Source organism: Melospiza georgiana, chromosome 8 (assembly GCF_028018845.1).
Source record: "Melospiza georgiana isolate bMelGeo1 chromosome 8, bMelGeo1.pri, whole genome shotgun sequence".
NCBI lineage: Eukaryota > Metazoa > Chordata > Aves > Passeriformes > Passerellidae > Melospiza > Melospiza georgiana.
In genome coordinates, this window is record NC_080437.1 from 13,303,901 (window position 1) to 13,328,198 (window position 24,298).

Here is a 24,298-nt window from a genome sequence, read left to right on the forward strand (position 1 = left end):
GTTGTTTTTAATAGCCTACAAATAAAATGCTCATACAAAACACATAGACACCTTCCTGACACCACTATCAGTGTTCACACTTGGAACATGCAGGATCAGCTTTCCAGAGTAATTCCCATCACTGAAGCTACACTGCCTTCCCCTCCCAGGCCGGGCTGCACTCCAGGCACTGCTCAGGCTCACTCTCAGCCCTTTCCACTGGGCTCTGGAGCGGCTACAGGCAAATTACAGCTCTGAGAAGTTATCCACATCCTGTCAGACTCCCCCTCATTAGACTTCTTTAGACAGGCAGTGGCAAAGCTTCCTCAGTGCAGCCCAAGGAAGCTACAGTAGAAAAAATATCTACTGCCTTAGTTGAAAAAAATTACCAAGTTAGAACAAGTTTTAGCCAGGTACTGGCATCAGCTCCATTTTTTGAAGCCTCTCTGGGATTTTTGTTTGGCATGACAATTTTCAGCAGCTTTCTCTGTGGAGGTTGCTGGGCATTGCTTATCAAGGATTCTAGAAATGCAACTCCCAGGTATTCACCCACCTTCAGACACTTTCTCTCCCCAGCCTTTGCTTCACAGCAGTTCAGTTTTAACATTTGGTTAAAAAAAACCCACAAAATACCCCCAAAAATAAGAGCCCAAAGAGAAACCAACCAGTGTTTGCTGTCAGCCTCTGTCAGAGCTGTAAATGCCTGTTTGCTGCAGTTTTGGAGGCTTCACAATGCAATCCCAACTGCAAACCTGAGGAACCTGGGATAGGTAATGCTGACTGGCCATGAGGAAAAGGAGCAAACCCACAGCATGACAAGACTGAAAATAATATTGAGATATCATTTCTGAGTAAGTGTTTATAGTGCCCTTAACAGCACAGTGAGATAAACATACCCTTAATATGTGACAAAATTATTTTTAAAAGCCAGTAGGAGCACGAATACATGCTCACTCATGTAGGCACCTCACTCAGCTCACAAAGACACATTCCTGGCTTTGTCAGGCTCCCTGGAAATGCTGCTGGTTATACCAGGCATAAGCATTTCTCCAGGCTAGTCCTAGTAATAAAGGATTACTCCTAATCACTTAGAGCAACTCCACTGCAATCAAAATGTCCTTTCCACAACAGAAGGGCAGAACAACACAAGTGCAACCTTCTGTTTCCAAAGGCTGGGTGTCAAATCACCTTCATCAGCACCCAACCCACCCTGCTTGCCAAAGGAAAATACTTGCAAATTCACTGTAACAAAATATTTCAAAATATTGTTTCCCATTGAAAGGAAACCCCAGTGAAACATACAGAAGAGCTTTTACTGTTGGAAAAGACCACCAAATAAGAAGGTAAATCACCAGGAAAGCTAGGATTAATAAAGGTTTTTCAGAATGGATATTTCTGCCAATTTGGCTGCTCACAGGACTGAAAAATAAACACTTTAGACATCCATTTCAAATTGGAAAGAAGAAAAAACCAACCCTTGCTATGAAAGCTAAGTGCAAGACTGGGTATGCATTATATTAACAACGTAAAGTACATGCCAAGAAAATTTAAAAAGCAGCCATGCCTGTTTTTTCTAGACATATTAAAAACCACCCCCATTCTGTATTTATTTGGCCTGCATTGGTGATCAAAAGGAATAATTTCATACAAGTCAGAACCACCTCACTTAAAAGAGCACTTTTATGCTGTGATTGCTTGGCAGCTTTGTTGCATAAGACAACAAATAAACCACCCAGATCCGTTTCACCCTTAAATCGTAATATATGGAAACGAGTGTCATTTACTCCTTACAGTCAGGTTATCCAGATCAGCATGTTTGGCAAATCATTGCTCAAATCAAGCTCTGTTGAGGAGATCTGGCTGGGTAGATCAGGACATGCAGCATCAGCTCAGAAACACTGCAGAGCCTGGACAGAAGCAGTGAGGGGTCTCCCACCCATTTTCAAGAACTATTTCTAAAGCTTTCAGGGCTGTAGCTCATTTTTGTGAGGGAGTGACAAAAAACTTTTCTCAGAATCTCAATATGTTGTCTTGCTTTGACCCTTTTTCATGCTGACCTAGCATATTCTAAACACAAGAGGAGTTGACTGAGGCAGGCTTTGGAAATACCAAGTGCTGGTTAATTAGGGACATTTAATTTGCTCTGGGGCTGGGTCCCCTGCAGAGCAGCAGAGCCTGGTGGAGCTGGGGGAATGGCCCCCTTGGAGTCTGCAGGGAATTGGAGCCCTACAGGCAGGTCCCACAGTCTGATGTCTGGGGGCATTCTGGTACAGTCTCTCTGTGCAAGAGCTACATGAACAGCTCAAGAAATGACCATAGCTTGTTGAAAGCAGAAGAAACAAAATCCCTCAGTGTTTCCTTTCCTCCTGCTTTTCAGAAGAGCAGTAATAATATGGCACAATCCATGTACTGTGCCAGACCTTACACAGCCCCTGCAACTCCAAACATACCTGCAGCACATGCATGAGGGGAAGGAGGAGGGGAGAGGAGAAAAGAGGTGTAAGGAACATTATTATATCATGTATCAGCATTCTTTGAGACCATTTTCACAAAGGAAAACCACTCAGGTGCCCCTTGTGGGAATACACAGGGTGACCAGTTTACTAAGTTTAGCAATTACACAATTTAAAATGTCTTTCTAAAGACACTCTAGGTCTCTTATCAAAAGGAAAACCATGTCCTTACCAAAATTTCAGGAGTGTGAAGGATAGGGCTTTTCACAGTTGCAGTCTGCCCCTGCACCCCGCACACCAGGCAAGTAAATCAGGCAAAGAAACCAGAAGTAAATCAGGCAAAGAAACCAGAAGTAAATCAGAGTGCCTGCATTTAGAGGAGCTATCAGATATCAGCAGCACAGGACAAGCCCCCTGTATCCCTTGTGTGGGTGCACTCAGATGTGACTGACCTGGCTCTGACCTTAAGGACTCCTGGTTCCTTTAGACTGATAGGCTGTATGGGATGTTGATTATTATTGACATACTTCACAACATTCGTATTTGGTTAGAATATTTTCCAAATAGTGGCACCAGTTTTTGTGGCAGCTTTAAAAAAATAAATAAGTGCTTTTGAACAATGGGAAATTCATCAGCTCAGGAGGGCACAATGTACTGAAGGATTCCTCCTCCTCTGCGATGGAGCAAAAGTTTGGGAGCACATGAAAGCAAAGATTTGTAATAGAAGAAAACTAAAAACTTTAACACCCTATACATGGCAGAATGCTTGCAGTTAAACAAACTGCAGAGAAAGTGACAGGAGAACCAAAGCCATCCAATAAATGACTGGCAGGAATTACAGCCCAACCCCAGTGTTGCAGTTTACTTTTCCATTCAGTAAACCACGTGCCTATGTTTGGGCCTAGCAAAAGTGAAACAATAACATGCCAAATGCACTTACTGTGTTGTAGGATGGGGAGTTTGTGAATCTCCCAAAAGCTGCAGGCCAGAAGGCAAGGTGCTGCCTGTGAGGACATGCCACCTGCATGGGAAGATAAACTGCTCCTGGTACTGCAAAAACATGTACTGGCAGAGATTTAGATGCTAATCCCCAGCTAACAGGACCTGGCTGAAAAAATTAGGGAATTATTGTGGGAAGAGATTTTGTTTCAATTTAAGATGCACCTTGTTTGCAGCAGTCCTGGGAAGCAGTTGTGCTGTGCCCCTGACAAGCAGCGTGTGCCTAGGACAGCTCCCAAAAGGGCTCAGCTCCAGTGACACACCTGGGGCAGGGCATCTTGTGCCTCTGGAGACAGGACTGTGCATTTCAGCCAGTGGCACCCTGGAAGTGAAGGACAGGTTCCCCAAAGTTGGTGATGACTGCAGCGAGAATCGCAGAGAGCTGACTCAGCTGGTCCATGGACTTCAGTGACCCACCTGAGCCCAGCCCAGGACACGCTGCACCCACACCCTGCCCACTGCCCAGGAGCACAGCCAGGGCACGGAGCAGCTCCTCCATCTGTGCCACTGAGCTGGGTCTGGGCTGGAATGAGCAGGGTCCGTGCTGGAATGAGCAGGGTCTGGGCTGGAATGAGCAGGGTCTGGGCTGGAATGAGCAGGGTCCATGCTGGAATGAGGGCAGTCCATGCTGGAATGAGCAGGGTCTGGGCTGGAATGAGCAGGGTCTGTGCTGGAATGAGCAGGGTCTGGGCTGGAATGAGCAGGGTCCATGCTGGAATGAGCAGGGTCCGGGCTGGAATGAGGAGGGTCTGTGCTGGAATGAGCAGGGTCCGTGCTGGAATGAGCAGGGTCTGTGCTGGAATGAGCAGGGTCTGGGCTGGAATGAGGGCAGTCCATGCTGGAATGAGCAGGGTCTGTGCTGGAATGAGCAGGGTCTGGGCTGGAATGAGCAGGGTCCATGCTGGAATGAGCAGGGTCTGTGCTGGAATGAGCAGGGTCTGGGCTGGAATGAGCAGGGTCCATGCTGGAATGAGCAGGGTCCGGGCTGGAATGAGGAGGGTCTGGGCTGGAATGAGCAGGGTCCATGCTGGAATGAGCAGGGTCTGTGCTGGAATGAGCAGGGTCTGTGCTGGAATGAGCAGGGTCTGGGCTGGAATGAGGAGGGTCTGGGCTGGAATGAGCAGGGTCTGTGCTGGAATGAGCAGGGTCCATGCTGGAATGAGGAGGGTCTGTGCTGGAATGAGCAGGGTCCGTGCTGGAATGAGCAGGGTCCATGCTGGAATGAGCAGGGTCTGTGCTGGAATGAGCAGGGTCTGTGCTGGAATGAGCAGGGTCTGTGCTGGAATGAGCAGGGTCTGGGCTGGAATGAGCAGGGTCTGGGCTGGAATGAGCAGGGTCTGTGCTGGAATGAGGGCAGTCCATGCTGACTCCCACCCAGGGCCACAGCAGCCATCCTGCCCAGCTGCTCTCTCCTCCCTGCCAGCTCAGAGCTCCCCCCTCACGTGAATAATGTGGGTTTTGAGCCAATATCTATGACAGATAAAAGAAAAATATTAACTGATTTTTTAAAGTGAGGCTGCTATCACTGTCACACGAGAGAATGACAAATCTTTCATTGCTGAGGTGGCGTAGCAGAATTTTAATTGTTTTTCAAATAAATACAATGCTTAGATTTATATTTTGCTCATTTAAACATTAGTGAAATTTTAAATAATCATTAAAGTTATTTTTCAAGGTACATAAGAACACTCTATATAAAAATACTTCTTTAAATAAAACATTCAAAACCGCATTATTAAATATTTGAAATGCCATAGATCTTATTATATTTCATAATTCAAAAAGGAAAAGGTTAGCAGCACAGGTATTTAATTATTCTTTCCAAGCATACATTCATTTAAATGTCTCATTTTGAGGTTTTTTTTCCCCCCCCCTTGGAAGATCTTAATTTTGTCTTTTAAGCCAATGAGACTTCAATGAAGGCAATATAGTAAATATAGTAATGTAAAATACCTCTGGTATTATTATATTCACATATAAAGTGTTTACTGAAGAGTGATTTACACTTTAAACTATGTTTTTACTTAAAACAATAAAAATAAAACCAAACAGCAAATATAATGTTTGACATTTTAAAAACCTTCTGGACATCACCTTCCTTCCCCCCACCCCAAACACATTTCCAAAATCTTATAGTGATTTCAAGTGCATTTTTGGTTGCTCTATCTGCTACATCTACTTGCCCCAGGTTTGTGAAGACGTGCAAACTGCACTGGTTAGGAAAAGTTGTTAATGCTCTGAGCTTCTAAAACAATAAAGTACCGGGTAATCCAAAATTTTTAATCCAAATACCCAGACAGCAGAACATGTTGGCCACTACTGAGAACTTTGGTTATAAAGTTCCATTTTCTTCTCATGTAGGTACCTGACACATCCTCAAAATTTCCTAAGAATTTTTTCAGAAAACACAAGAGGGTACTTTACCTCACCAATAGTGGGTTTTCATCCCCAAATCTGCTCTTTGATGATGTGGTTCATTTCTCATTCCAATGGAAGTAGCAAATATGTAATATGGACTCTGTAATCTATTTCCATACAGATTTTTAAACTCTCCTGACAGTGGAGAGAGTTGTGTCTGATAGGAAACAGCTGTGATTTATAGAACCAAGGCCTATACCCATCATTCTGGATGGCAAGAAGGGAGCAAGACAAACCATTGGGGCATCAATAATTTTTAGTTCCATGTGCAAACCAATATGGTCCTTCCAAAACCAGACCAAACCTGTAAACTTCTATTTTTTTGTCCACCATTTGTCAGACTCTGTACTCCTGCTCCTCTATGAACTACAACAAGAAGGAGAAAATAGATTATTTCTCAGAAAAATTCTACTGCAGAGACAGCCACAATGCTGCCCTTCTCATCCCTTCTTGCCTGCACAAGCTACAGGGGGAGATGGATCACGGAACCACAGAATGGTTTGGGTTGGAAGGGACCTCAAAGACCATTTAGTTCCAACCTCCCTGTCATGGACTTCTGCTCACTGGACCAGATAGCTCAAAGCCCCGACCAACATGGCCTTGAATAATTCCAGGGATGGGCATCCATAACTTTTCTGGGCAACCTGTGCCAGAGTCTCACCACCCTCACAGTACAGCATTTCTTCTTTATTCCTAATATAAATCTGCCCTCTTTAAAGCCTTTGCCCCTTGTCCCATGCAGCTTTCCTGGGGGCCCTCTTTAGGTACTGGAAGGAGCTGTAAGGTGTTCCAGAGCTGAAGTTAAATTCTGTCCAAATGAAAGGCACAACTGTGTTGTGTGCACATTCAGAAGAGGGCCTGAACTCCTCTTACATTTCTTGTCATCCCACTCTGTTATATTATTAGTTGGTCTCTGCCTGTAGTGATAAAAATGGTATTTAGGTCAATGTGTTCTTTGTTAATTGCATTAGCCATGTGCCTAAGACTTAGGCTTCCTCTTCTCCCAGTACTGCCTTTGGCTATTAACATGTGGTCTTTAAATATATGTCACTATTAACAGTGTACTCAATCTGTCAGGTGAGATGGATAGAGCCTGTTTTAGACAGACTAAGATAATCAGTGGAATGCTATTTACAAAATTTACATTGGTAGTGAGACTCCTTTTTATACTGAGTCTCCAAAAGCAGAGGGAAGAAATACATTTGTTTTCTGTATTATGAGCTCTAATAATACTCTATACTTTTTTTCAATTTCTGCAAAATATTTTGGAATTTTATTTTGCAAATAGGATCATTTTCCCTTGGGAAAAAAAAAAATTAATATTATATTGGCTTTTATCTTCCAAGGGTTTTTCTGTCTGCATTTAAATTACCTTCTATTAGCAGAATTTTTCCTCACATGGTAGCAAAGATCAGAACATATTCATGTTCAATCCCACACACCTCCTGAAGCAGATTTAACAAACAGAAAACTGCTTCTGGCTTGGAAACAGAAAATTTCTGCACTTGTAATGTGGCTAAGTCCAGCAGAAGGAGCTGCATTACTTCAACAACGGGCATCAAAATCAGAAGACCTTTGAGAGGTCTATATCCAGATGTAAAGAGAAATGCCTTCTCCTTGTTTATGGAATATCATTGGGTTCTACAAACTAGCTAAAATCCAGGCAGCCAGCTGATAATGAAATGAGGAATTCCAACACCAGCAGAGACTAAGAGCTTCCCTTAGCTAAACTAAAGTTTTGAGTTGAACTTTTTTTCCCAAAGACATTTACTACATTTTGAGCAGGAAATAAATATCCTGATGCTATTTGCTAACTGTTCAGCTCTGAAAGATGGTATTTGTTGTGACAGCCTCCAGGCTGGGGCTCTGCAGAGTCCTTGGCAGAGGCCCTGGTGCCCCAGCCGCGCTGTGCCCGTCACCGCTCCGTCCAGGCGGCTGTGGGGTAGCGTTCCAGGAGTGCATTCCTCAGCTGGGCTGTGTGGATCTTGTCTCTGGTCTCCACAGTGCAGATCACCTGGAAAAAGAATTAGGACCATTCCTGATGGCATGGCAGCAATCTCAGACAAAGCCATTTCCAACTTAAACCTAAAATGCACTCATAAAAACAACCAGTTCAAAATAAAAACTCTGTCCCTCATATCCGCTCTCTATGCAGGTAAGAGAACTGACATTGCAGACATCTGGGGCTCTTCCAACCCATCTGCATGACCATAAAACCTTCCAAAACCCTACTTTATAGCCTTCAAAGTTTAAATAAGACAGCTGATCCTCTGCTGGCTCTTGGGCAAGGTACCTCTCTGCTCTTGGCCTCCCTGAAGACATCTGTTAGCATCCTCTCTTTTCCTTTCCCTGTGCGTGGCATTGCTGCCACCTCATGCACCTATGACTCTTACCTCATCACATTTCTGTATTCCTGGCAAGTGTTTGTTCCAGTACTTCCATCCTTCAAGCTGTTTGCCTTCTCTTTCTCTTGTCTGTCATGGAGTTATTCCCCAGTTCTCTATAATCTCTGCAATATTTTGGCTGGTTTCACTTCTCACACACCTTCTTGCTTAATTCTGTTTTTTGTTTGCTTATTGCATCACTTCTAGTTTTCTTTTCTGGTTGTTCTACTGCTAAATAAAACAACTTGGGCAAAGCTAATCTTGATAGTTTTTTTTTATTTCTTCACTTTCCTTCAAAGGTACTGTTGAAATCCTGTCATGTAGACACTAAAGATAATAACTTGAATGGCATTTTTTAAATTTTTCAATTATCTCTCTTTTTTGCATACTCACATCTCTGCCCCCATCACTTGAAAGCCTGGGCACTAGCAAAGATGAGGCACCAAATTAAAGGCACAGAAGGAAAATCATACTTCACAATTTGAGGCTCCTGACTTCCATTACTGATAGTCCTGCTGCAATAATCACTGGTGTTGAAAGTGCCACATGGGAAAACAGAAACATGGAAATCTAGCTAGGAGAGGACCCAAGATGAGTCACAGTGCAGCTACAGAGAGTTCAGTGTAGCAGCAAATCTACAGAGAGCAGAGAAACAAGGAGCCATGAAAACCTGGTGGTGGGCTGCTCCAGACATGCCCTGTCAAAATGTTCCTATCAGAGCTGCATCCCTTTTAGAAAACAAAAAATACTCTAATTTGTTTACAAGGACATTTCTAAATAAGAACTTAGAATTCATGTTTTCTGGAACTGTCTTAAAATAACAATAAACCTTTAGCAAAAGTGCTGAATGAAAATATAAAACACTAACACTCCAAGTTAATCTAAATAGCCATAGCTCACTTAATTAGAAAACTGGCTTCAGTTTCTCAAATACCCACCATGAAATAAGCCACAATTCTGATCTGGTCTTGTAATTCTTCACCTCTTGTGCTGCGCATAGTTCTATTTGTTTGGCTCTTTGGAATGCAAATTAGATGCTAATTTTTTCTTCTTCAAAAAAAGTGGGATTTAATCTCAAGAGAAGGACAGTCATAGAGGACAAGAAATAATGAGGAAAGGGGAGAGAACACAATGACTGGGAAAAGTATCTGAGAACACCAATGTACCCAACACCCATTATCCATTCCCTGCTTCATGTAAAATCTCCAAAGCTTTGCAATCATATCTTCAAGGGGACAGACACATCTCACATGGAGTCTGTAATTAAAAAAGTAAGATTCTTCCTCTTCCAGAGTAATCATGCCTGTTTTGTCCTGAGCAAATCAATTGCTGCTCCTGGAACCAGTCTGCATGTGAGAGATTCAGCCTTGAATGTCTCGGTGCAAGCTGTGGCTCTGCCCTGGGAGCAAGCATGGGGAAGCATTTTGATTTATGGCTAATTATCCTCTCTGCCCTTTCCTTTCTGCTCATGATGGAAACCAGCCAGACCTCAGTAGACTGGAGCCAGAGAGAGAGCTCTTTGCTCACAGAGAGCTTGTGAGCAGGCGGGATAAACACTGCCATTCTGTTCTAAGCATGCACCACAAGCAGCAGCTGATAAGGGAGACACTGAGCTGCTGTGTGTCATAAAAGTACTAACAGCAACAGCAGTGATAAAAAACAACCCCAGAAATTCACCTGATTTTTCACAGTTGTCAAAGAAAGGAATAGAGAACATTTGGTCCCAGCAGGAGTGAAGAGAGAATCACACAACACCTCGGGGCAGCTCCAGATCTCAGCAGCAAGGAAGGCAGGAATTTACTTTCTTGCTTAGATTAAGCCAATTTACACTGCAGTTATAATTTCACAAACTTTCTCTCTTGCTTGCTTTGCCTGGGACACATAATTTACATGAGTAAAGAGCAATCCTCACATTCACAGGGAGTTTATGGGGTTATATTTTGTGTGGGAAGCAGAAGCACCCCAATACCTATAGGAGGTTGCATAGCTATTGATGACCTAAGAGTAAGTGCCCCAAAATGGTCTTATTTAAGAATAAATGACAAATCCTATTGCCTGATCTTTCTTGTACACCAGACAAGGTAACTTATGACAACTAGAGAAAAATTTACCTTAAACTTATTTCATACTGATAAGCCTCAGAACTATACATGGGATTTTGGAACCTGCAGAGCTCTTATTGGCTGCAGGGCCAGCTGTGCACAGCACACCTTGCTTTTCTCTCTATCAAAAACCCCACAAAACCACCAACAGAGTGCATTTTACAAATTTCTCTCCTACATATCATATCTTTGCTGGATTAATTAATTAAATAATTGTCTGGTCCAGTCAGACCATTAAAATAACCAGACAGATAGACCTTTTACTGCATTTAGGTTCCATTCCCTGTGACAGGTAATCTAAAGATATATTTCAGCCAAAGGGTTAAGTCAGCCTGTAAGTTTTTTTCAGAGCAGGCCTACAAGTTAAATTAAAGACAGAAGAGATTTCACTGAATACTGATGGCTTGTGGGGTTTATTTTATGACTGGAAATTATTGAGGAAGCAGGACAAAAGCTGAAAAAGAATTAAAGGAAAAAAATTATAAGAAGTTATTGCCATGCAACACCAAAATCCAGATGCATAAATCCAAACACTCTTTGGAATTACACTGACTTCAAAGACAGGAAATTTCATAACTTCACAAAAGGTAGAAATATGCAAAGTTCTGTGCTGAATAGGGTGGACACCTCTACTACCTTTTAACTGCAAGATCTCAGTGGGGACACTTCACCTTTTAGATCATATTTTCCTAGATTTTAAAAATTAATTTGGCATACCTGTCAGCTCCCTTATGTCTACTATCTGTCGGCTGTGTGTGCAAATAAAAACAGTGGGTGGACATGCTAAGCCCATGTTAGAGAGCAGAGGAAATGTGAGTAGTACTGCTGAATCAAGAGATTTCAGTCTTTTGTGCTTTTCCAGGCTCCATGCACAGCTAATCCTAAATAACCAGTGCAGTCCTTTATGTCTTTGAATCATCCATTGAACCTTTCTATTCTGCTTCTTTAATTCTAGAAATCATATTATTCATCTTAAGTATGAATAACTTAGTATTCATCATCTAAGTCTTAGTATTCAGGCATCTAAGTCTTTTTGCATAACTCAGTATTTATGATACACCACATTTAGCAACATTAGAGGTTTGCTTGCATGAAAGTCAAGTTTAGAAGGAAAACTTGATTTTTATATATACTGGTTTCTGTTCTGTATTTAGAAAAAGGGGTTTCTTTTAAAATAATTAACAGCTGGGCAATTTTGTGAATTATTTGGTAAACACCCAGTGTAGATTACAGATTATTTGGTAACAGCAGCTCAGCTGATGGTTTGGGATCAGCTGCCAGATTGTCCCCGTGGTCAGAGCAATGGAATGCTTGAGAAAGAGAGCAGCAGCTGTCAGCTGGTTGTGCAAGCTGAGCCCTTATCTTTTGGCACTTGGGGCACTCAGGTGGGTGAGCACGAGCAGGAACAAGCTGCAGCCATTACGTAAGGCAGGTAGGAACCCACAGGAACACTCAGACCCTCCCAGGGCAGCCTCTCCTTCTCACAGGCTGCCCTGTGCCACAGTCTGCTGGGGAATGCCTTAAAGAACAGCACCAAATTCTTCTGGGGAGCCTCAGAAGAAATGGAGTGTTGAGCTTCCCACTCCCAGTGTCTCCACTCTGCAGCTGGGGATGGAACATGGAAGCAGAGCCTTGCCCAGGGTCATGCAGGGAATGCTTTGGGAATGATAGCACCTTTCTGCACGTGTGAGCTGCACAGCTGCCTGCTCCTGTGTATCTGCTTCACAGGGCAATGACAGGCAATATGTTGGCAACTGGGGACTCTAATCCAAAATATTCCCTTCCATCCTTTACAGAATGCAAGCTGGCCCAAAATAATTTATTCAAATTGACCAGAGCAGACTAAAATAATTTATTGAGTTCTGGCCTGAGGTGAATGAACTGCATGAGAAAAACAGGCACTATGCCACACAAAGCCAGGAATTTCAGCACCACTGGGAGAATGTGCAATGTTACTGAAAAGAAAAGGAAATATTTGACCTATGATTTAGCATTTTCATGCACAGACAAGAGGGAGAAGTAGTGTGGTGGATGTTCTTTTCACAGGCAGTCTCTTCCAAGTTCTCCAAAACCACAGCACAGTGAAGCTCCCAAGAGGCCTGAAGTGAACAGACCAGACAGCCCATAATGCCAGAGAGGAGTGAGCTCAGAGGGAGCACTGCCACCCACTGAAAAGCTGCTGGGGCAATTCACAACCTTACAGAACCCTCCTGGACCTGCCCGTTTGACCATGCTGGCGTTTCAGTGGTGAGAAGACTTTTCTAGAAAATGGATGAGCTCAAGGAAATTTTTTTCAACTAGGTTGCCCAAGTCCAAAAATTATACACTCATGAAGCAGGCAAGCTGCTGAACTACTTCATGGCAAAGAATGTCCTTACCCTATTAAGTTGCTTATTGATTTTTGTTCATTGACTTCTCTATGAGCCAATAGTATTATGAAATTAAAGGGACTTAAATGGTTTTAAAGAGGTTTACATATGGAAGCAATTTAAATGATAAATTGTCCCAATTGAATCTGAGGAATATTACTGATGGAGAACAGAGAAAGTTCATAGAAGCAAGTTGTAGGTCCCTCCCATGATTTGGGTAGTCCTTTAGATATCTGCATCCACTTAACTGGTGATATCAGATGATTATTTTATTAGCTCAGATCTTTTTTCTGCCTAGATATTCCCTGTCATCTAACCTCCTTCAACAGGTGTAAAATGTGAAGCTTCCCAGACTGGTTATTTGTCTGATTTGCTAAGAGTTATCTATTCCAATACAGGGACTTTGGAAGTAGTTTCCTAACCAGTCAGGTAAGACTGAATAAGGGTGTATTCCTCTGCAAGAAAGAAATCCAGAATGAGTCACAAGGGAAGAGAATCTAAACTGGAGGTATGAGCAGGCAGAATCCTAAAGAAACTCCCATAATATTCTATGAAACACAAGCAGCTGATCCCTCTGCACAACGCACTTCTTACTCTAATATAGACATATTCCTTCCTTATTCTTTAGTACAGAAAAAATATCTTATTTTTGCCACTAAAATGTTCCAAAAGTTTTTTTTTTTTTTCCAGAAGTGAAGATTGAACACAAAATTTCATTTTAGAAAGTCCTTACTTTTTCATGAAACCAGACTATCAACAAGGATCTTTCCACAGAGTGTTCAAAGTGTGCACTAGATGAACAAGCACTAACCCAGAAAGGCACTAGAATGAAAAAAACCCAACCAAAGCAGCTCTGTCAGCCTGATAAGTGACTAGAAGCCAAGTTTCTCTCTGTTAGAAATAAAAGGGTACATCTAAAAGGATGATTAAATACTGAGGCAATAATCTTGACAGGACAGATTTAGTGTTTCAAATCAGCATCTATGCTCTCTGCTCTGTCCTGTCGAACACCTAATCTACATCCACAGTCACAAGCACACATTAAAGTCAGAATGAAATGGGTACAGTTGCAATGCCTTTCTTGTCATTACTGCCAGTACAGCACAAGGTGGCAATTTTGATTCTTGATCCAGGTCTAAATTCATGCCTTATTTTATGTGCGGTAATTTATATTACAAATGATTAAAATGTTTTGATGACACTGGTCTTTGGCTCTTAGAAACAACAAAGAAAAAACCAAAATACTCTTCATAGATATTAGCTTTACTCTGAAAATAAGTATTTTTTCCTTGTACCTGGATAGAGCAAATTCATTTTGATGCTTACATATAAACCCTTTTTGACTACATGTTTTAATTTTCAAAGAAAGCTTCACAGTCCTCTAGATATCACCAGATAGAGCTGCCTGCAGAGGTCTGTATGTCTGGGCCACTACTTTGTACTTCACATCTAATTATGCAATAGCCTCTCCCAGACTGGTTGAAAGCCATCATGCAAATCCAATATCCAATTAAATTATTCAGGGATGCGAATTCCTCCCTTCACCCTTTTTGTACAACACTGTCAGATTCTTGAAGTGAAATTACACTGTTTAAAGTGCAGAGAATACTATATAGCACTGTTTTCATTCAGGGCCTGTATTTACTAAAAACTAAAAAACCAAACCAAACCAAACAAAAAAAGAGAAACACCTAAGACAGTAGATTTCATTTGATTTGCCTAATAGCATTAGTAAAAACTACAAGTCTCACTCCATAGAAATGGCATTGAAAACTTTATAAGAGTTACAGGCTTTATTGAATCTAACCTTCAGTGAAAAGCATTTCCAGAGCTAAGTTGGTCACTCAGAGGGGTTTATCCACCTCCTGCACCTTGTGCAGTGAGTGTCACACTATCTCCAAATCAGCCAAAGCTGGCCTATCATTATGGCACACTGCAGAACAATGTGGGTTAAGTCCTAGATGCTTGAGAGTATTGATGACATCATGTACCATAGTGATCTTTAATCTGCCTCTTCTTTATATCTGCAAGTGAAAATATTGAGGAGGCTTTTGCATCCAGGCGGGAAATTAAATTTAAAGGCAAAAATCAACGAGATTGCTTACCCAGTAACTTTTCTGCACCCCAATTATGAGCCTGATTAGCAAAGATCTCTAATTTGACTTCCACCTGGAGTTTCACAAACTAAGTCAGGTTGGACCTGGACAGCAATAGCATGAAATCAGTAGGACCACACCTTTGCCAAACCAGTTGAAATAAGAGATGCATCATGAGAAAAATGGTCCTTTTAAGAGACACCAATAGCTGGTAGCACCTCTTCACTATTTCTGCATCCAATACTCAACAAAGGAATAATGGCTTTCCTCTGTGCTCTGGGTAGCTAAGAAACAAAACTGAGTCCCTAGTTTAAAAGGAGAATTCCTTAAGAGTAAGGGTGTTCTCTACATTGCTTTAAGGCAAACATGTCAGACAATTACAGCCAGCCTACACAGCTGGCTCTTCAAGTTCTGGATGGATGCTGCAGCTTGTTCACCTCCTCCAGCACCTGCCACACGTGTCAGGAGGGTTCATACCAGCAACAGCGCCATGCAACACCTGGAGTACCTCACCACAGTGTTGCAACAGCAAGTAAAACTGGTCCTGTGTTATTTATAAGCCTGCTAAGTGTTTGGCAAGAAGCTGTACAACACAGAGGAAATAATCTCTGACACTCTGCTGGACTTTTTCAACATAGGCATAAAGAGACAAGGAAACAGAATAAACCAGGGGAGGCCAGTACTATCAGAGAAACTAAAATTGCATCTCATCTTACCTTGACAGTGAAAAGCTCGGATGTCACAAATGTGCGTTCTTGTTTGATATCCAAAACTCTAGATCAAATAAGGGACAAATTAGAGATCACAACAATCCTCTGTCATTGCAAAACAGTTCCTGAAAGTGTTTGGAGAGTAAACATATTTCCTTCTTTCTGAATTAGATGCAATTCTATGCCACAAAAGTGTTTGCAGACTGGAAGAAAAATCAAGGAAATAAAAACTTTTCTGCAATATAACAAGGAAAAAACCTTTGACTAATTAATTACTTACAGACTTGGCTTCAGAGATGTTTGGAAACATTTCCCAATCTTTAATAATCTTTGTGCTAATCTGTGATTATATTTCCCAACTATTAGTCTGATTTACCTTGCTTCCTCCCGAGCCAAAAGCTCCAGTAGCTTTGACATGTCTCCTGGGCAGTCAGAAATCACAAGGGAAAATCTGCACACTCTGTTATCCAGGGTCAGGGCACGAGCTATGCACTGCTGCAGCAAATGTAATTCCAGGTTTCCACTGCATATAACAACTGCCACTCTGAAAACAGACAGAAAAACAAGAGTTTTGATTAGCACTTGCCTGTGTAAAGGAACTATAAATCATATAGACTGTGCCAAAATCAGCCTAAGGTCTGCTAGAACCTCCCCTCAATAAATATTACAGATTAGAGGGCTCCTGCCTCAGTATCCATTGTGAGCAGGTAGGGGAGGCCTATAATTTGGCTGCATTAGTTGGTCTGAAATGTTGTTTTCATTTCACATTTCCTGGAGATTTGAGTTTTATTAGCGATAATTAGCTGGGGAACTGTAGGTCTAAGTTGCAAGTTTTAAGAATTTGACATAATTCTCACCTGGAAGTTCTAAGTTTCAGCCTCTTACTGATCAGACAAAATGTATGTTCAAGGTTTTCTGTAACCATTGATTAAATTCATCACAACCCTGAAAAATGAGTGCAGAAATGTTTGAAGTGCAAGTGAAGAGCCACATGATTATGAAAATCTCTCTGCAGAGTCAAACCTACCCTCTTTGCATTTTCCCTTTTATTGTAGCTGTACTGAAATGTGTTGCTGCTCTGTGTGCACTGCCAGCCTCTTCTGAAGAATTGTCTCAGCAGTATTTTAGTGTGCAATCCTCTGCACTAGAAATCATATTTTGTCTTGAGGGCATGTATGTTTAAATACATTCTGGACTATGACCTGAGCCAAGGCCCAATCCACTTAAGTGCTGAGTCCTCAGGCTGAGAGGCCAGGCAGCGCTGCGCCACACGCTGAACACCAGGCACAAGGATAATCCCTCTGAGTGTGTGCACAGCTCTCAGGAGGGCAGGCAGGTGCCACTGGGTCACTGCAGCAGGCAGCCCAGCTCTGTCCCACCACAGACAGGGCTGGATTCCACAAGTGGAACAAGAGGAGACAACAGGCTGACAAGGGCAGGACACTGTCCTGGCAGGTGTGATGATGCCTCGTAGAGCTGTAACTGCCTTTCCCCAGGTATCTGAGAATCAAGGAGTCAAGGAAAGGGACAAGATGTGCCAGGTCTCCAGGCTGGCATCTGTCTGGTTCAGTATAATCTTACCACCTGTGACCAGTCCAGTCAGGCTGAAGTTCGACCACCAATGAACCCCTTGCCAGTTCAGGGGCAGGAACTGCCTGGTCACCCACAGAACAAGGACATGGTCACTGTTTCCTAGGACCAGGGTGCTCAGTCCCATGTTTCTGCCACAGTTCCCTGTCTGCAGCAGCTGCTGTACCTTTTACCCTTCAACTCGGGCAGCTTCCCTGCCACCAGTGCTGCAAGCCCAATGGCCCCTTCTGCATCAACCGTGGCTCGCTCGTACTCCAGCAGCCTCAGCATGGAAATGAGGATGTCCTCCTCCCTGAAAGAGAGACCTGGGTCAAAACAAATCAAATCAAAAGAGCTCCCAGAAGCAGAAGATAACACATTTATGGGTAACTGGGTTCTTACCATCCACCCAGATACATGTGACCCCAAGGTGGTGTTACAGAATGCTGTGCTGCTGCTGTGTACATCAGACTCATTATTAACTGAAAGACAGGATGGCTTTTAACTAGAAATATTACCCAAATCCTAGTAGCAAGTGTATTCCACAAATGTGGCCTTGTGAAGATTTAGAAGAGGTTTGTCAAGGGCTGCCTTCAAGTGTTGTAGAACACAAGGACAAGTTTTACATCCAGAGCATGACCAGGTAGTGGTGGCAGGTGAAATTTTGGCCAAAGGGTGAGTTTGGACAACACTTTCAGTCATATCACTTAGTTTTAGGTAGTCCTGTGAGGAGCTGGGAGTTGGACTTTATAATCCTTCATAGATCTCTTCCAATTTGAGCTACTCTGTGATTTCTATGGTTTGTGGGTCTGGGTTCAAAGCCTTCAGTGCCCCTCTTGGAAGGAAAGGTACCCCATGCCCACACTCCCCTAGTCTGCATGTTGCATTTTTCATACACAACAACGTGCATCCAGAGTTATTCATTTCACTGCTTTTCTTCACCCACCTCACAGTAACAACTTTATCCACAAGCTTCCCAGTCAGCTGCAAAGAATTGTTGCCAAAGCAAACTCCACTCACATCTGCAGATTTCAAAAGACAAAAAAATGAAGTTGGCTGCTTTAGACATATTCAACATTTTTTAGAGTCCTGGCTGGTTTGTGCCTTTAATGAGTACAGCACACTGCTGTTACATGACCTTAAGTTACTTGATTTTTTTCATGTGACAAAAACGTGTTTGGCAATGAAAGAACAACTCTCACAAGAAGATTTTGCCATTTTGGACCCCTTCAAGAAACTTCTGATACTTCATTGGCATTGTTGCAGTGTGAGAGTGACCCTGCAGCCCAGTGCTTTTCACTATTCAAGGAGGATTGAAGGAGAGGAGACCCAAGCATGGTATTGGGGTTGTTAGCTCCAGCAGCACAGCTGGCTAAGAGTGCAGACACAGGCAGAGCTAACCAAGAGAAATTAGAAGTTTCTTACAAAACTCCCATTTAATCCAAAACTTCCAGAGATTTGAACATCAGGCAAACAGGATGTTCTTAAATTGCTTAACAGATGAGGTTTTTTGAGCAAATGATAAGGAAACAACTCTACCATTTACAAGCACTTTTGTTCTGAGTACAGTTTTGTGTCTAAATATTTAAGCACTGCATCATTTTCCTGCCTTTTCCACAAGAGCTTTCCCATTGACTTCACTGGTTTAGATGCTGTGAGCACAATATTCAGACAAATAATCTCATATTTCTAAGTATTCATGTACGCTAGAAATAATATTTTACCCCATCAGGGTGTGGGGGAAAATGTGGCAGAATTTGCTCTTACAGCTTGAACTAAATTGTAACTCTTCAGAGAACTTCCTTAAAATACGTTTGAATTGAAATAGTAAGAAAATTATATAGTTGGAGAAATCTGTTACAACCTTCATTTTACCTCCAAAAGAATATTGCATTTTCTCACCTCCATAGAAGTGATGATTGTTGCAGGCCTGGTCGTCATTTGGGTGCCCAGCTTTTAAGGACTCTTGCAATACTGGGAAACTTTCAGATTCAACTCCCTGAGGAAGAGAGAGGTTGTCACTGTTTTATTGAACCAGTTGTAACAGAAGTTACCACCAAAGTAGACAGCCAAATCTACAGAAATTTCCTCTTCAAATTAACAATCAATTTCAAGTGTCAAAACAACCATGCTACCACTAAACTTATTCTGTGGCTTACTTAGGACCAAATTTTTCCAGTAAGAACTTATTTCAAAACACAGAACTGGATTTTATTTGCTTAGGAGAAGACTTCCCATGCTTTTCTCTTAAATCCAGCCAAACTGCCAAGGGACAGGAACTCCCCTGGTTCTTACAGGGTCTTCTCTGAGGCAAAGCCCATGGGATCAGAGAGTTCCTGCCTCAGCATAGGCAGTCTCTGCAAGTGTCACTAGATACCAGTGTCTTTTGTAAACAGCAATGCTTAATAGGTGAAAGGCAACTTACAATTACAGAAATATGTGGGTTGAGGTGTTTGAGTGCAGCAGCTGACCCTGCCAGCAAGCCACAGTGGCCTCCTGCAGGGAAAATCACGGCGTCCAGCTTTGGCACCTGCTCGTACATCTCCAGCCCCACGGTCCCCAGGCCTGACAGGTACACAGCACTGTCCTCCCTGCAGAAGGAAGGGCACACGTCAGCTGAGGTCAGGGCAGGAATAATAATTCCATCTACTGCTTTCAAGATCTTGTTCAGCAGAAAAAGATAAATGTGAGTAAATCAGCAGCACATGAGGGGAGGAGGTGATGCAACAGGATGGTGCCATGAGGTGGACCACATGGGAGAAAACCCGTGCTATAGACAAGCCCCTCAAAGAGTTTTCAGACTGAAGAGCACTGAACTCCCATTGTTATCAGGGGTTTACAGAAATGGCAGGGAGAAGTCATATTTCCATTGCCATCACTTCCTTCTGCCTCATAAATTTTAAATGTTGCAGTCTAAACTACAAGCAAAGCCTCAAAAAGGAATTCTCTCTTTACTTATCAGTGGATTTAGTGCTTGTGATGAATGGAAATTTTCATGAGATTTAAGCAGTGTGCTCAACCTCACAAATATCAAGGAGATTGCTAGAGTTGTCTTTCCACAGTCCACAGCCAATATCTGATACCTTTCCATTAAGCAAAGCACTTAGTCATGCCAAAATATTTACTGGTAAAATACTTTCAGGCAACCGTAGTATAAATAATAGGGACAAGCAGCACCAAAAAAATGAAGAAAGCTCCAGCATACTGTCATGACTGACCTGGATCTATTTCTAAAAGCTGGTTTGCATTTTATTTACAAGTTAGCAATGATGTAAATGTAGAACTACATGTAAGAAAAGAAATACGAGCTCTCTGTACATTCTGCTTTTTCTGGCAAACAGAATTGCAAATCAAATGGTTATACTTGATTTACTTGACCCAAGGATGTTTGGGTACTAGGGAACTTTTTTTATTGCTGTACCTGTTAGATAGGCACAGAGAGGCTCAGTGTAAGAGCACAGAATTCCTGCAAGGAGGAGACCAAGGCCCTTGAGAAGTTACCTCACAGAAAATTCTTCAGGGCCAAGGTCTATATAACTACATAAGAAAGGTTTGGATTAATGAACTTCCACTCCTGTAGCACAGCCATAGACAAAGGCAAGAAGTCATAGTGGAATGAGTAACTGAATCCTTGTATTTACTGTCTTCATCAAGATACTGAAGGAGCTCTCTCCTCCTCCTTATATGTGACAAAAGATATCACTGGGCTCCTGAACAGTTCTGGAGACTTATTCCCAAATAAGGTTCAAATCCAAGTTTGTGGAGCTACCCCTGCCATAGTTCCATGGGGTACAAGGGGACCTGCAAAAATGAATGAAGGCTTGAAATATTCACTGAAGGAATAAAGCCTCTCTAACAACTGAAAACTGTCCAAATGAGACTGCTCTGAGCATGGAGAGCTATTAGCAATCTCAGATCACCATCTTTTCCTTGATAACATCCAGTTGAAACATGAGTTCACTGATCAGCCATCAGCTTTTATAATAAAATGGGTGCGTTTCTTTGCATTTGACTAATAACTTTTGCTTTTTGAAAGTAAAAAATATATAATATGCCATTGAGGCAAAATGAAGGAAGAGGGCAGATAAATCTAGACTGGAGACTGAAACAAGCATTTTTGAGCCAGAGCCAGAAACTTGGATATTTGCCTTTTGAAATGTGTGATACATCAGCAGTCAAAGATGGGCTGTCAGGCTGTAGTTTTCCAATGAAGTTTTGGTGTGGCAGCTACAAGGCTCTGTTTGTATCTGTTCCAAGGAAAGAACTCAGTCTGTTGGATAGAGTAACAGACTAACCAGGTCAGAAATAATCAGGTTTGATCAGCATTCAGATATGGACTTACACAGGAAAGAAATGGGCTCTCAAGGATGGAAGGTGTGTAATTCAATCTGCAGGACCCTTTCCTCCCTGATTCACAAAGGAATGTTTCTCACATCCTCACAGAGGGACTTAGTTATTGGCAATAGTCACATTGCATTTATAATGAGGTCCTGAGCCCCTGTAGTTAGCAAAAATTTCAGGGCACCTAGGCAGCAATTAGGCAAAATAAATGATTGAATTCCAATTTGAAAAATCACATTTCCTTCCTGGGATTCCCCAGGAAGTTGCAACCGAGTAAAAAGTGTTCTCCATCTATTTGAATTCTTGCACGGTCATTTTCATGACACAGAATTTTAATTGCACCCAGCAATGGGAAGAGCTGACAGTGACACACCCAGCTGCAGGCACAGCCCAGCCCAGTCAGGTACCCAACCCTTCTGCCTCAGGAAGGGCAGAATGAATTCCTGGGTGAGGAGACCCAGAGACCAAATTGCTAGGGATTGCATCCCAGCTAGAATTAAACTGGAATACAATGACATTTTGCAAGTTACACTCTTGGGAGCTCAGCTGGTATTTTACAGCTTTGGCAAGTGTCAAGAATGTGTGTCAGACCCACACAATCCATAAAGGCACACATTACACTGGGAAACCTCTCCACATCTACACCTAACAAAATATTTTTCAGATATCCCATTATGAAAAGCCTCACAATTCAAGTGGGGGGTTTCTTCCTTTTTTTTTTTTTCAGTGAAAAATTGCATCTGTGAGTTTTTAATTAAACACAGTCACAGATTGAACAACTTGTTTCATGTAACCTGAAACAAATCAGAGTGCTTTAGTATTATTACTGGTAGTGTGTACATTTAGAGTTTCTCAGTGTTGGATACTGAAGTTCTACACATGCATTGTCCCTGGAGCTTCAAGAACTTGGAGAATATCTACCTCATATAACTTAAATAATTATTTAGGGATGAGGGGAAGATAAAACATCAAATTACAATAAAATAATTTAGTTCTTTTGTGTGAACGTGATAGTTGATGCAAGCCAATTGGAGGTTAATACATCAATTGAAAAATGGCTGACAGAAATTTGGAAATCACCAAGTTAGGGAAAACTGTGGTTTTCAAAGGAGCTTTAAAGTGTTTAAAATTCATTGGGATTCAGGGCACCTCATTCCCCATTGAAAATCCCAGTCTGGGACCAGACTGTGCCCACGGTAGCAGACCAGGCCCATGAAGCAGCCCTGTGTGTCACTGGCTGCTGGCAGAGCTAACACAGGAGTTGAACAGCACAGTACTGCCTTCCCAATACACCAGCTGGGAAAGAACTTCTATTATTCTGCTCCATTCTGGGATCTTCTTCCCAGGCAACACCCCTCACCATCACTGTGTTTGAGGCAGCAGTGCCTGGGAGCTGGAAGGGAGCAGGCACTCCCTGCAGGAGATGCCATACAAACACCAGGAGTGGCATGAAGCCTGCACAGAAGCAGCAGTGGTAGGGGGACAATAACATTCCAGCTCAGGGTATCAGAGGGACCACTGTTAATGATTCAACCCTCTGTACTTTTGGAAATCTTTCTTGAAGAAAGGTAAAAAAAGAAAAGGGGCAGGGCAGAGGGGGAACGCATAAGAGGCTACAGATAAAAGAGAAAAGGAAAAAGGTAGGAGTTCTAAGAGTTTTTGCCTGTCTTATTTATGTTTTTGTTAGATCTGCCTTGTCCAGTGACCTCAAATAGTTCAAATTTAGATTTGTGCTCATCCTTAGCTACTTTAAACATATGTATGAAGTAGACTCTCAATCATTGTTTTTCAAGACAGGATCAGTTTTGCTCCTCACACCAGATATGTGAAAATCTTAGAGCATTAACCTCTTCTTGCTCCACATTTTCTCACTGAACAATTTTAAATATTAACTGTTACCCATGTAACTTCAAACAGAGAGACCAGAAATGAACACCAGCCTAAATACTTTCTGATGGAGTTACTAAAGAATTAAACTATAGCCACTATCATATTAGCTCATAAAAATCAGAGTTTGCCTAATTGAGGGGCAGAGAAGTGTGTTTCATTTTGTTCTCCGTCCCCAGCTGTTACCGAAAGACACGATTTGTGCCTGGGAACACGTAACTGTCCATATTCCAGGTAAGAGGAGCGTTTGGATGAGCTGTGATAATTTTAATGAGACTGTTTTTGCCGAGCTGTGCAGGATGTGGTGAGCTGTCCCTAGCGTGCCCGCTGTCACTCACTCCTCCAGGTAGAGGTATCCGTTCTCCTGCGCCAGCCTCCGCGCGTGCAGCTGGGCGTCCTTGCCCGTGCTGCCGTAGGAGATGACCATGGCGCCGTAGTCGCGGCACATCCTCACGCGGGCCGGGGCCGTGCTGGGGCACAGGATCACGAACACGGGCACACGGAGCTCTGAGGCGTGGTGGGCAACAGCCATGGAGAAGTTGCTGTCTGAGGCCACGATCACCCCTTTTCTTTGCTGCTCCTGAAAACAGGGTTGCAGTTGCCCGTTAGTGTCACATAGCTGTCCCATATGATCCTGGATCATTCTAATGATCTGGCTTCCTTTTTTCCCTTACTAGCTGATTGAATTGTGATGTTATGGTGCACTGTATGCATGGCTGGTGTGATCTCAGGATTTACACACAAAGCTAAAACAGCACAAGGTCAATCCCTGTGCCTGCACTCCTCTGGGTTCAATTCTTGTTCCATGGGAAAGAGCTGAAAAACTCCAACTAATCACAGAAGAGCTGATAGGTCCCTCAGAGCTTATATCTCTCCTCTGCCTGTATGAAATTATTTAATTTCTGCTTCCTTTTAATAGAAGATTTCATTTATATTATTACGAAAGGCAGGAATAACCACTGCTCTGGGCTGCTGTCTCATGCCAATTTTA

At 42.4% G+C, this 24,298-nt stretch overlaps 1 protein-coding gene across 1 annotated transcript in view; it reads right to left on the reverse strand.

Annotated features, from left to right (window-relative positions):
- Positions 1-4,995: 4,995 nt before the first annotated feature.
- LOC131086559 (L-threonine dehydratase catabolic TdcB-like) overlaps positions 4,996-24,298 on the reverse strand; it is a 32,084-nt gene continuing 12,781 nt past the window's right edge. The window contains exons 4-11 of the mRNA XM_058029622.1: positions 23,646-23,887; positions 19,505-19,670; positions 18,982-19,078; positions 18,026-18,101; positions 17,267-17,392; positions 15,887-16,054; positions 15,517-15,574; positions 4,996-7,863 (exon numbers count right to left, since the gene is read on the reverse strand). Of these exons, the coding sequence (XP_057885605.1) occupies positions 7,765-7,863; positions 15,517-15,574; positions 15,887-16,054; positions 17,267-17,392; positions 18,026-18,101; positions 18,982-19,078; positions 19,505-19,670; positions 23,646-23,887 (1,032 nt within the window). The 3' untranslated portion in view covers positions 4,996-7,764. The remainder of the gene's footprint in view (positions 7,864-15,516; positions 15,575-15,886; positions 16,055-17,266; positions 17,393-18,025; positions 18,102-18,981; positions 19,079-19,504; positions 19,671-23,645; positions 23,888-24,298) is intronic.